This window comes from Amphimedon queenslandica, unplaced genomic scaffold (assembly GCF_000090795.2).
Source record: "Amphimedon queenslandica unplaced genomic scaffold, v1.1 AMPQUscaffold_13516, whole genome shotgun sequence".
NCBI lineage: Eukaryota > Metazoa > Porifera > Demospongiae > Haplosclerida > Niphatidae > Amphimedon > Amphimedon queenslandica.
In genome coordinates this window covers 687,312-698,674 of record NW_003546248.1, presented here as the reverse complement: position 1 = coordinate 698,674, position 11,363 = coordinate 687,312, and the positions used below count along the sequence as shown (strand labels likewise).

General features: G+C 39.8%; 6 protein-coding genes across 6 annotated transcripts in view; 4 read left to right on the top strand and 2 right to left on the bottom strand.

Moving 5' to 3' along the window:
* The first annotated feature begins 1,647 nt into the window (after nucleotides 1-1,647).
* On the top strand, nucleotides 1,648-6,077 carry LOC100632607 (methylglutaconyl-CoA hydratase, mitochondrial-like). Its single transcript, XM_003383027.3, has 9 exons — nucleotides 1,648-1,881; nucleotides 1,928-1,995; nucleotides 2,105-2,192; nucleotides 2,254-2,433; nucleotides 2,478-2,534; nucleotides 5,472-5,659; nucleotides 5,712-5,762; nucleotides 5,816-5,863; nucleotides 5,927-6,077. Exons 1-9 carry the CDS (start codon nucleotides 1,737-1,739, stop codon nucleotides 6,002-6,004), a joined length of 903 nt encoding a protein of 300 aa, XP_003383075.2. The 5' UTR covers nucleotides 1,648-1,736; the 3' UTR covers nucleotides 6,005-6,077.
* LOC109584570 (uncharacterized) lies at nucleotides 2,586-4,389 on the bottom strand. The gene is made up of 2 exons (XM_020000358.1): nucleotides 3,506-4,389; nucleotides 2,586-3,365 (listed from the first exon to the last, which is right to left on the bottom strand). Exons 1-2 carry the CDS (start codon nucleotides 4,289-4,291, stop codon nucleotides 2,676-2,678), a joined length of 1,476 nt encoding a protein of 491 aa, XP_019855917.1. The 5' UTR covers nucleotides 4,292-4,389; the 3' UTR covers nucleotides 2,586-2,675.
* Nucleotides 4,446-5,433, top strand: LOC109584588 (enoyl-CoA delta isomerase 1, mitochondrial-like). The gene has a single exon (XM_020000380.1). The coding sequence runs from the start codon at nucleotides 4,461-4,463 to the stop codon at nucleotides 5,313-5,315; it is 855 nt and encodes a 284-aa protein (XP_019855939.1). The 5' UTR covers nucleotides 4,446-4,460; the 3' UTR covers nucleotides 5,316-5,433.
* Nucleotides 6,078-6,091: 14 nt separating the features above from the next.
* On the top strand, nucleotides 6,092-7,319 carry LOC105313880 (serine protease 23-like). Its single transcript, XM_011407657.2, has one exon. The coding sequence runs from the start codon at nucleotides 6,141-6,143 to the stop codon at nucleotides 7,188-7,190; it is 1,050 nt and encodes a 349-aa protein (XP_011405959.2). The 5' UTR covers nucleotides 6,092-6,140; the 3' UTR covers nucleotides 7,191-7,319.
* LOC105313882 (uncharacterized) lies at nucleotides 7,247-10,155 on the bottom strand. The gene is made up of 4 exons (XM_011407660.2): nucleotides 9,576-10,155; nucleotides 8,261-8,900; nucleotides 7,782-8,055; nucleotides 7,247-7,608 (listed from the first exon to the last, which is right to left on the bottom strand). Exons 1-4 carry the CDS (start codon nucleotides 10,062-10,064, stop codon nucleotides 7,314-7,316), a joined length of 1,698 nt encoding a protein of 565 aa, XP_011405962.2. The 5' UTR covers nucleotides 10,065-10,155; the 3' UTR covers nucleotides 7,247-7,313.
* Nucleotides 10,156-10,160: 5 nt separating this feature from the next.
* Nucleotides 10,161-11,363, top strand: part of LOC105314241 (B-cell receptor-associated protein 31-like) — a 2,035-nt gene continuing 832 nt past the window's right edge. The window contains exons 1-3 of the mRNA XM_020000391.1: nucleotides 10,161-10,310; nucleotides 10,373-10,473; nucleotides 11,102-11,246. Of these exons, the coding sequence (XP_019855950.1) occupies nucleotides 10,219-10,310; nucleotides 10,373-10,473; nucleotides 11,102-11,246 (338 nt within the window). The 5' untranslated portion in view covers nucleotides 10,161-10,218. The remainder of the gene's footprint in view (nucleotides 10,311-10,372; nucleotides 10,474-11,101; nucleotides 11,247-11,363) is intronic.

Genomic DNA, 11,363 nt, shown 5'->3' with positions numbered 1-11,363 from the left:
AGGAGGAGGGGGAGTAAGAGAGGTGTATTGACCCAGGAAGAAGAGATAACAGGCCTAGTGGCTGCACAGGTTCCTTTTCTTTCTCCTGCATATCAAGATCATTAACTTGTTTTTCTAATGCCGTGATGTCAGGAACAGCCAACAAGTTTCTTTGTAACAGGAGCCTAACTAGCTGTGGGCCGCTCATATCTGGAGGAGAAAGGGCCTGAGCAAGGGATCTAATATCCATACCTGTCTGAGACCCCTTGTCAATACTACTTATCTCTGTCATACCAGTTTTTGGTAAGTGGGTATGGCTTGTAGAATGACTCCTCCTCCTTTTGCCAGATGCTACCGGGACGACTTTTGAGTGAGATACTTGTGAACTTTGGATAAATGTTTCGGTTGATTCAAACTCCATGTGACCATGCTTAACACCACCAATAGTTGACACTGATTTTGATTCCATTGATTTTGATTCCACTGATTTTGATTCCGGTTCCAACGTTCTTACAACTTTCTTTTGCTGTTTGACTTGTTCTAGCTTTTCTTTCAACTCGGCTATCTCTTGATCTTTAAAAGCAAGATTAGACTGTAGAAAAAAACAATAGAAAAGTATAATATGAGAACACTCAGTTTTTAATACATTTTCAAGTTCCAATCAAAATTAGATTTTTAAGAAATTGAATCTAATTTTGATAGAAAATATAATAAAGAGGAGAGAGAAACTATAATAAAGAAAATTATATATTTTGATAGAAAATATAATAAAGAGGAGAGAGTCTTATGGAAGAAAGAGGAGAGAGAAAGAAAAGGAAATGAGAGAGAGAGAGAGAGAGGGGAGGGGGACCTTTAGTGACTCCATCTCTTTCTTCTGTTCTTGTTCTTGGGCTTTTTTCTCCACAGATCGAGTGTTCAACATGTTATAGTACTCCTGATCCCGATCGTGTAGTTTCTGTCGGAGTATCTTAATTTCACCGTCCATAGCTAGTATCTTATCATCAGTGGAGGTTTCTCCTTTACTGTCAGACACAGCAGCTGCTGGTAGGACTTGAGAAGATGATGAAGGATGATTGTATGAAGACTCGTATGGATAACCTTGTCTATTTTGTAGTGTTAGCAGAGCTGGGGGGTCTAATTTTGCACTAATAGACGTCCCAGAGGCTGCAATAGGTCGAGTAATATTAGCAGGGGGTTTGGTAATATTAGCAGTAGGTCCAGTAATATTAGCAAGGGGTCTGGTAGCAGGTCTAGGCATGGTAATATTGAGTGGGTGACTGGGTCTCGTAATATTGAGTGGTCGATGGGTCTGGACAGGTGCTGCCAGCCTGGGAGGGTCTACATGCATTGGAAATGAGCTAACAAGATTGAGCGGCTGTGAATGTGGCATTAGAGGAGCGGGTCTGGTATTATTAATCTTAGGGGGGCTCATGGCATCAGGGTCCCTCTGTGATTGCTCATACTGCTCTAAAGCCATCAATGCCTCAATATCAAAGTCATCATTATCATCATCACTACCATTGGTGTCAATATTGCTTGTAAACACCCCTCCTCCATCCGGGGGGCTGGTAGACCTCTTCCTTTTTCTCTGCGATAGGACAGGAGCAGATCCCCTTCCAACAGAACCCCCGCCATTACTAGAGTACACAAACTGTCCTTTCTTACTAGCCATATAAAGAGCCCAAGAAATCCACTTCCACGTTGCTTCACGTGTTACGCCATTTTCTCACGAGCCCCACCCTGTAGGTGCGGTAATAATGATGGCCGCTTGCGGGTCTTTCTTCTCTAGGATAATAAATCGTACTACTACTCCTTCTAGTGTTCTCAAATTCGTTAGACCTTATACTGTGGGAGAAGTAAATGAAGAATTTAGTGTGCGCCTTCTTGATGGAGAAAACAAAGGTAATATTTTAATAATTATAATTTTATTTATTGTAAAAAAATCTAGGAACTTGTCTTTTTGTGTTGAACAAGCCACAGACTAAGAATGCTATATCAGTCAGTTTTGTTGATAAGGCAAGTACCAAATAATAATAATAATAATGATGATGATTAAGGTAATGATGATGATGATGATTGTACGATAAAAAGTAATAACAGTGATGGTGAATGATAATTATTTTAGTTAGAGGAATGTTTGCACACGGTCAGACACAATAATGAGATAAGGACTCTTATACTCAAGAGCAATGTACCACGGACATTTTGTGCAGGTTAGCTGCACTCTTTTTCTTCTCTTCACTCATGCCCTCCCCTCCCCCTCTCTCTCTTTAGGGGCAGACTTGAAGGAACGCTTGAAAATGAAGGAGAGCGAAGTGGCTCCTAAAGTGGCCAGAATGCGTTCAGTGGTAACTGCACTATCAGAGCTTCCTGTTGCAGTGATTGCAGCAATGGATGGTCTAGCCTATGGAGGTGGTCTTGAGATTGCCCTTGCTTGTGATATAAGGATAGCTGGTAGGTACATGGTAGCACAGTGCCCCTATCATTATGTTTTGTAGCCAATGATGCTAAAATGGGTTTGGTTGAAACACGACTTGCAATAATCCCTGGTGGAGGTGAGTATCATTAATTTTTTATTTTTTATTTTAAAATAATATTAATCTTGAGCTAAAAATTAAGTATACAATAATAATCAGCCCATTTAGAGAGCATTATTATTATTGTTCTATTGTTGATACTGTTCTACTTTATGTCAGCTACTGTAATCTCAATACGGACTCTAACGTATTTGGTGATGCAATGATTGCATTATCTGTTGTCTCGGTGTACAATTGGATCATTTCTTCCCACGTCAGTCCTTCCAGCAAGTGTCTAACTGATTCATGAATCTGATGATACAGGTCACTGGATGGGTCCCTTCCTCCTTCATCTCCTCTTGCTCCTTCTCTCCTCTCTCCTCCTACCCCTGGCTCTGACATTGTGCTGTTGCATGAAGGCACCGAATGCTGTATCTGATTAGGCTCACTCTGTGAGAGTGGTAGAGATTCCATTACTCCACCTTCTGCTCTAGCCTCCTTTCTCTTTTGTGTAGTAGCTTTCACTCTTTCTATATCTTCCAATGGAGCTGATGGTGGGATTTGTGGGTTTGATTCAATTTGAAGTGACGAGGAGCCAGAGATTGAAGCTTCGGTTGTTATTTCAATCTCTCCTTCAGGAGAAGGAGCTGATGGAAGGATATGGATTGATTTTGAAGCTCTGTGGGTTGTACAGCAATCGTCTTCTTCTTTTTCCTCACTTCCTTCTCTATCTGCTAGCATTATTTGAGCCTCTGTTATGCAGCAGGTTTCTTCATGTCTCACTCTTTTTCCTCTCACAGAGCAAACATCGCATAGTTGTACAAACTTTGCAATGGCGGATCTTGGCAAGTAGGTGTAGTCTTGTTGGATCTGCATGAAAAAAGGCAATGCTGTATAGCTGTGTTTTATAATTGTACATTGTATGATTTGGAAAGTAAATTATAAAACTTGATAGCCAAAATAATAGTTATTGCGATTTTATTATTTATAATAATTATTGTTTGCCTTACCATTTGATATGTTTTTCTGATGCCGTAGTGTCCAATCACATCATTGTGATACTCCCCAATCAGAGGAAGAAAATCCTCCAATTTAGCAACCAGGCGATACTGTTTGACTGTCAGTGCTTTTTTGTTACTGCCACTGCTGCAGTTTTGTTGCTTGGTATGCAATGGTACAGCAATGCATGTGTCATAGACTCCATTATTTTGCTGTTTCTCAAGTAGAAAGAATCCTGATTTACGAACCCAGTACCTAAAGCGAGCCGTAGAAGCTCCCCCTTTCAAGCAGTCTGCAATCTGAGCATAGAGTGAAGCACGGATTACTGCACTTCCTCTCCTTGAGCATTTCTCAGGCCAGGTCTCATCCAAGTACTGGAGGTAGCTTGCATAGCTGATTATGTTTCTCATGACTGGATTAATAGGACGGCTTGAGCAATGAATATCAGTTGGGATATTCCCGAAAGAAGAGTGTACGTTAGGAGTAGCTCCTGTCTGCATCTTCTCTGTTTGATCACTAAGGCTGGAAGTTTGCTCTCCATTGCTTGAAACTGGTGTCTGGTGACTACTACTTTGAATTGTCATGGAAGGATTGTACTGTGTTGGAGTGGCACATACTAGAGATAGGCTAGGTGCATAGTATTGTCTTTGGAGATAGTTAGAGTTTGCTGTAGCTGTAGGGTACTGTGGACCAAAGGAGCCTCCTACCAGTGGAGTCCCTGATGTATATGGCTTTGAAATGATGGGCATTCTTTCCGCTGACTCGCAAATGGAAGCCAGTGCGTTTAAGTGTTCCATTTTTGTGTGATTTTGCCAAAGAGACCCGTCGCACTTGTCAACGGTGTTTAGGACTCGCGCGTCCTCTCTTCAATACTGTAATCCTATTGGTCAGATATCGCGGGGTTTTATTTTATTAACTTAACTCCGCCTATCTAGCGATAAATTATTAACTAGCTCCGCCTTTAAAATGCAAGCAGTCAGGGTCTTTGGCTTGGCTAAGTTACAATCCTCATTCTCCAGGAGAGTTTCTAGTCTAGTTGAAGTTAAATATGAGACAATAGCTGGTAAAAGGGCTCAGTATAATGTGGCAGTAGTACAGTTGAACAATCCTCCAGTCAACAGTCTCAGCAGATCATTACTCTCAGATCTAAATGTCACCTTAAAGAACATCTCTAGCTCTGACCACCATATTCATGGCCTTGTAATAGCATCAAATGTAAAGAACAGTTTTTCAGCTGGTCTTCAACTGGAAGAGCTAGTTAATACGGATCGTAATAAACTAAGCCAGTATTGGTCCTTGATTCAAGATTGCTGGCATACGTTATTTACTTCTCAGATCCCAACAGTAGCTGCTATAGATGGACACTGTTTAGCTGGTGGTGTGATAATTGCTGTTGCCACAGATTACAGGATTGCATCTAATGGAGACTTTGGCATAGGAGTCACTGCGGCTAGAATTGGAGTAATTGCTCCACCATTATTTCAGGACAATATTAAGCACATTATTGGCAGCAGACAGACAGAACTAATGCTACTGCAGGGTAAAGTATTTACACCAGACGAGGCTTTAAAGATAGGACTGATTGATGAAGTACACTGTAGCAATGAAGACATCATTTCATATGCTTGTCGCTCTCTTATTCCTTTTATGGAAACTGATGTCAGAGCTCGAACAAATATGAAACTTTCTCTTCGGAGCAAAATTATTCAGAAAATGGAATTAGAGAGAGAAGAACACAACGAAGCATTTGCTGACTTTATGTTGAGTCCACCTGTCCAGGAGAAACTAGTCTCATTTATTAAAACATTAAAGAAACAATAAAGAGAGAGAGAGAGAGAGGAGGAGAGGGAGAGGATTAAACACATTCTGTTTTCATAATGATTATGTTAAAAATTCAATCAATTGTTTGATATTATGGATCCTCTTATTACTAATCAAATATTATTAAATGCATTTAATTCATTTTTGTTTGTGTAGGCGGAACACAGAGACTCCCGCGACTTGTAGGAATAGGCAAAGCAAAGGAGCTGATATTCACAGCTAAAGTCTTAACTGGAGCAGAAGCTTTTGATATAGGACTAGTAGAACATGCAGTGGAACAGAACGATGAAGGGAATGCAGCGTTTCTTAAATCACTAGAAATAGCAAAAGAGATAGGGACCAAAGTACATAGACTATAGTCTATTAATGATTAATCGAATTAATTTTTAATGACAGAGTCCTATCAGCATTGCTAGTGCTAAGCATGCGATTCACTTTGGAATGCAGGTAAGTTTTTGTATACTGCCCAATATCATCCATTTTATTAGCCGTTTCGTTAGGCTGATATTGCTACTGGTCTAAAGGTTGAAGAAGCATGTTATTCTCAAGTACTGATACATAGACGTATTGTAATAGCTATAAAAATTATAATAATTATTATTTTTGTCTAGACATTGAAAACTGAGGATCGTATTGAAGGGCTGAAGGCATTTGCTGAGAAAAGAGCTCCTGTGTATAAAGGAAGGTGAAAATGACTTTCAATTCTCGGGTCTTTTGTTTTACTGAACAATAAATAAAAACTTATTATTTATGCACAATTCTGGAGGTGTGGCTGAGGCGAGACGGCGCGCGCCTGCAGACGCAACAAGTACAAGAAGAGGAGCGATGAAAGGAGAAAGCTCTCTTCTCCTGTTCCTCTTCTTCTCTTCCATTTACGTACTTCAAGTGGTCGCTGATAGTGAGAAAAAAGCAACAAAAATACACCTCATATCCTGGGAGAGAGTCCACGTTGGTACAGGACGGATCGACCATGAACTGATGTCCATCGACTTGCCAAGCCATAACCTGGTGTATACTCAATCCTCTCCCCTCCCTATGAAGCAGGGGGCTCGCCGCAAAAGAGTGATATATGGTACTGATGATAGGGTAAGGATTGATCCAGCGACACAGGGCTCAACCTCACCATACAATGCTGTAGTCCGCGTATCCACTGGATGCTCCGGCATACTGATATCACCTAAACACGTCCTTGCTGCCTCTCACTGCGTCCACAATGGGAACAATTACCTCCTCTCGGCCCGCCTCTTCCTCAGAGTTGGGTACCTCGAGAGCGACGGACGTACCAAATGGAGTTTTGTGAGTAAATTTTACGTCCCCGGGCAATGGAGAAACCACACAAGGGCTGGCCGACATAAGTATCAGAACTGGGCCGATTTCGATTTCTCTGTTCTTGAGCTCTCGGAGGAACTTGGTCATACAAGAGGTTACGTCAAACCTGGTCTTAGTGGCCTCTTCTGCAATAAAAGACATCCTACCAGTTTGCACGGGACTGGCTCGGAGATCAAATTTGTCAGTTTTCCAGACGATAAACCAAAAACGGCAATGTGGCTAGTGACAACTAAAATTGAAACCGAAACATCGCATCTGCTTTATTTCAAAGGCGACGCTTGGCACGGCTCTTCTGGAGCTGCCCTTTATACATGGGAAGGCTCTGAGAGAATAGTAATTGGAGCTCTTTCTGGTAATCGCCAAACTGAGCCAGAAGCTCGGATACAAGGTACTTTTAATGTTGCAGCAAGATTGGACGCGCTGGATTTTTTGATGATTTGTAAGTGGATAGGGACAGAGAGGGAATGCAGGGAAAGGTATCCTAACTATTTGAGAAAGGATAGACTAGAATCTGTTCTGTGTCACCAAAGAAATCTCCAAATGTAATCATTAATGAATAAAACAAGAAAAAACTTGACTGTATGAGAATTAATTATTTTTGCAAATAAATTATTATTAAGACATAAAGTTATATTACATAATTACATTGATTATTACTTATAAACAATGTCAAGATATGTAAGTCTTTTTAGTTCTAGCAAGAGAACTGCCAAACTGAACATATCCACTATCATTAACTGGCCACAATCCTCTCTCAGTATGCAATACACTTATACCACTATTATTAAGGACCCTATGCCTATGAACTGGTTGGTATATCGTATTAACAGAGCAGGGCTTTGTCTCTGAAGTCTCTTGTGGTAAATATAATCTTAGCTTATCTTCAAGAGCTCCAGGCCAAAATGCACTATTAGAAGGGAGACCATGATACTTGTAATTGAAACCAGGTCTTGATTGTATCTCCCTACACAATATAAAGGTAACAATGGTTATTTTGTGTACAGTAAGTCACTGAAGTCAAATCAATATACAATAGATACATACAACCATACACATGGATTTGTGTGAATTAAGGAGTAAGTCAAAATGTGTATGCATTTTGTCTTTAAAATCTGATCTATTGAGTCTGCCACTAACTTTGTCAGCTTGTCAAATTCAGCAAATGTCAGCCATGAGTCTGTTTTGGGTTTTATACGCATGACGCCTGTTGAGAGTTTCGTCAGTTTTGGTTTTGTTGGTCCACGTAGTTGCTGATACTGCCAGCCGTAGCAGTAATCTATTTCATTCTCTGTCTCTTCTCCTTCGTTTTCCTTTGGAGGATATAGTGTAGCCCTGGAGAGGAGATCAGTCCCAGGCTGATGTAAGCTCTGTAGACAATCCTGCCTCTTCTTGTCAGGAGGTATCAGCAGGCCTGAGGGTATTAAAATAATAAAGAGATTACTCTAATAATGATAGTGCATATTTATAATAGCATTAGTAGTAATGGGGCTTTATCTTTCTTTTATTTCTACTTTATAATATCTTATTTTATTATATACCAGTAAATAACGATCATGAAGATTAATCTTATTTTATGTTATAAAAAACAATGATAATGATGCTACAAGTGTTCTTACCTCTCTTAGCTAGCTTCCTGTCCAATACAATGCCCTGCTTTTGACAATATTCCAGTAATGCCACAAACTGCCTGTGTGAATCACTTTTGAACTCACTCGACCACACTCCTCTGTCTCCTTCCATTGAACTTAGGGTCCTACCAACAGATGAACCAGTGGCACTAGAAGAGCCATCAGAGTAAGTGCCTAATGAAGACAGATCACTGCTGCCTTCACTATAGCGGCTACTATTAACTGATGTGGTAGAGTCTTCTACTAGTATATCAGAGCTTTCTCTAGTGTCTGGGAGGCTATGGTGCAGGACAATACTTGCAAGTCCTGTTTGGAAAAGTTTACGATAATCAATAACCCCGTCTTCTTTCCCTGTCTCCTTCTCAAGTGCTTCTATCAGTCTAATGGTCGACTGTAATGGTATGCTAGGCGGTATTATGTATCTTTCCAGGCAGTCAAGCAATAGCTCTGATGGTATGAGGTAAGTTCTGTTAATATCGTAGGGAACTACTAGTTCTGCTATTCTTGTTCGGCAGGTTTTGAGGAGTTTCTCAAGACGGTTGATGTCTTCGAGTAGCCTCTTTCTCTCTAATAGTTTTATCCGTCTCAGTTCGGCAGTAGATAGTCCTTCATCATCAGTCCCTGATGTCTGGGGAAGAGACAATAATGTGAAACTGTATCATTAGATCTTATGTTGTATAGAAAGTTTCAGCTGCAAAAATGCAATTTTTGAAGTTGCTTTAAAATCAGGTCAAAGTCCCTGTACTATAGTATAGGGTTCCAGACCAAATTTCACCAAAAATGTCAAGTAAAAAAATTTTCCATTATTATAGTCTTTTCTGATGCATATACATGTTCTTATGTTGTGCAGCAAGTTGGAGCTGATTCCAATCAAAACTGAGTTTTTTACAATTTTTTTAAGTGGCTCAAAAATCGGGTCAAAGTCCCTGTACTATAGTACAGGGTCTCGGCCAAATTTTGGCAAAAATGACAAGGAGAGAATTCTTCATTTTTATAACTTTACCTAATGCATATACATGTACTTATGTTGTGTAGCAAGTTTGAGGTGATTCCGACCAAAACTGAATTTTTTACGAATTTTTTAAGTTGCTCAAAAATCAGGTCAAAGTCCCTGTACTATAGTACAGGGTCTCGGGTCAAATTTTGGCAAAAATGACAAGGCGAGAATTCTTCATTTTTATAACTTTATCTGATGCATATACATGTACTTATGTTGTGCAGCAAGTTTGAACTGATTCCAATCAAAATTGGATTTTTTACAAATTTTTAAAGTTACTCAAAAATCGTGAGCCCCTCCTCTTACCTCTGATGGGGTCGGAGGTGGTTTAACTTTGTTCTTTTCTATCCTCTCTCGTCTTAGTTTCTCCAGCAAAGCTGCCTCAACCGGAGTGCACTCTTTTGAAGAGAGCCATTGTTCATGGGCACCAATAGAATCGAGCATATTTCTCATTTCCTTCCTCCTTGCCACCCATTCCTTGTACATCTCTACCGACATTACATTGCTATCAGTTCTGGACCCCTTTGCTGAACTAAGTAATGCTGATTTCTCCAATGACGGCTCCTTTATTAAACTATTCCTGACACTTGTGGCTGGAGGGTCCCTCCATGTTGTTGAGGGGTTTATGATTCGCTTTCTTGATAGTGGTTTCTTTCCAAATATCTTCATCCCAACCCTGTATATGTGAGAAGGAAGTAAGTCTCTTTGATGGTATTTCTGGAGCTCCTCTTGTAAAGAGGGACTCCTCTCAATGGAGGGAAGGGCCCCCTCCTCTCTGTCCCTCCTGGTCTCCATGAACTGACAGAGAAGGATTGAGATGTGACAGTTCACAGTATTACCAGTCTGCAAGGAGTATCCGTTGCCATGGATACACGTTTCAATATTCTCATGTTCGCATAATTAGAAACTGGTGAATCATCCACCAAAAGTGAAAGAAAGAGGACAAAAAATGACACTCCAGTGGCAAGTGGTCGCCTTTTCTCTCTACGCCGAGATATTCCTTACAATAATACTCATCCTTCCACTCCTCAAACCATCAACGTGAGCTGTTCCCTATTGTTCAATGGTCTTTTCATTCATCTACTGTCTCTTTCTCTCCATAGATGGAAGTACATTTTTAGCATACGCATATTCTCTGGCCTCAAGGCACTATGGAAGACTATTTTCTTTGCTTCACTTCTTATACTCGTTGTATTGTTCGTTGGTAAGGTTAATAGGTATAATTATTTTTAATAAAATATAATTAGTAAAACCACACCTCTCATAATTAGTGGTGGGTGATACTGGATATTTTACTGTATCGATTTGTATTGGTATTGAAATTTTGAAGGAATCTGGATCGATACATTGACCACGCCCGTTTATTATAGTTAAATAATATTAATAATGAAAATTTTAATAACTTAATGATGTATAATACACACACGTGGATACACGTGCATAAAAACATCGATGAAAACAGTCAATAATAAGGGGTGTGACTCCATAGGTGTGGTCTAAATATCGTATCAAAACTGTATCAATACTCCCGATATGAGCTGATATCGATCGGTATCGTATTGAATCCATTTTGGCGTTTGTATCGATAAAATATCGATATATCGCCCACCACTACTCATAATAATTGGAATGCCAATTTATTTATGAACATGCACTGTCATGCCATTATGGTATGACAGTGCATGTTCATAAAAAAATTTAAATTTTATACGTTAACGCTTTAGCAGCATGTACATGTATTATTGCATGTAACTTGCTAGCAGTTTTGTAATATTTTTTGATCTGCTCTCTCTCCTCTCTCTCTCTCTCTCTCTCCTCTCTCTCTCTCTTAGATTCAATAAGGACAATGAATAAATACAATGATGCCTCAATTGACAAACCTGGAATGACACTTGACACGAAACTTGACATACGTCTAAAACAGTGCAGAGGACAGCGAAACTTTTATATAACTGGGTTCTCTCTTTTTCTTATGTTGTAAGTAGCAGCTGAACTCTCTATCCCTATCCTCCCTCTCTTTTTTCATATTGTTCTTTTGTTTGACATCATCTCTCTCTGTCTCTCTCTCTCTGTCTCTCCCTCTCTCTCTCTCTC

Bases quoted from the DNA above. Each gene is read 5' to 3' on its own strand.
- LOC109584588 (XM_020000380.1), top strand. From the start codon at position 4,461: ATGCAAGCAGTCAGGGTCTTTGGCTTGGCTAAGTTACAATCCTCATTC.
- LOC100632607 (XM_003383027.3), top strand. From the start codon at position 1,737: ATGATGGCCGCTTGCGGGTCTTTCTTCTCTAGGATAATAAATCGTACT. The intron at 1,882-1,927 runs GTAATATTTTAA...AAAAAAATCTAG, and splicing joins TCTTGATGGAGAAAACAAAG to GAACTTGTCTTTTTGTGTTG. The intron at 5,763-5,815 runs GTAAGTTTTTGT...CCGTTTCGTTAG, and splicing joins CGATTCACTTTGGAATGCAG to GCTGATATTGCTACTGGTCT.
- LOC109584570 (XM_020000358.1), bottom strand. From the start codon at position 4,291: ATGGAACACTTAAACGCACTGGCTTCCATTTGCGAGTCAGCGGAAAGA. The intron at 3,366-3,505 runs GTAAGGCAAACA...TTTTTCATGCAG, and splicing joins TCAGAAAAACATATCAAATG to ATCCAACAAGACTACACCTA.
- LOC105313880 (XM_011407657.2), top strand. From the start codon at position 6,141: ATGAAAGGAGAAAGCTCTCTTCTCCTGTTCCTCTTCTTCTCTTCCATT.
- LOC105313882 (XM_011407660.2), bottom strand. From the start codon at position 10,064: ATGGAGACCAGGAGGGACAGAGAGGAGGGGGCCCTTCCCTCCATTGAG. The intron at 8,056-8,260 runs GTAAGAACACTT...TAATACCCTCAG, and splicing joins CAGGAAGCTAGCTAAGAGAG to GCCTGCTGATACCTCCTGAC. The intron at 7,609-7,781 runs GTTAGTGGCAGA...TATATTGTGTAG, and splicing joins GAATTTGACAAGCTGACAAA to GGAGATACAATCAAGACCTG.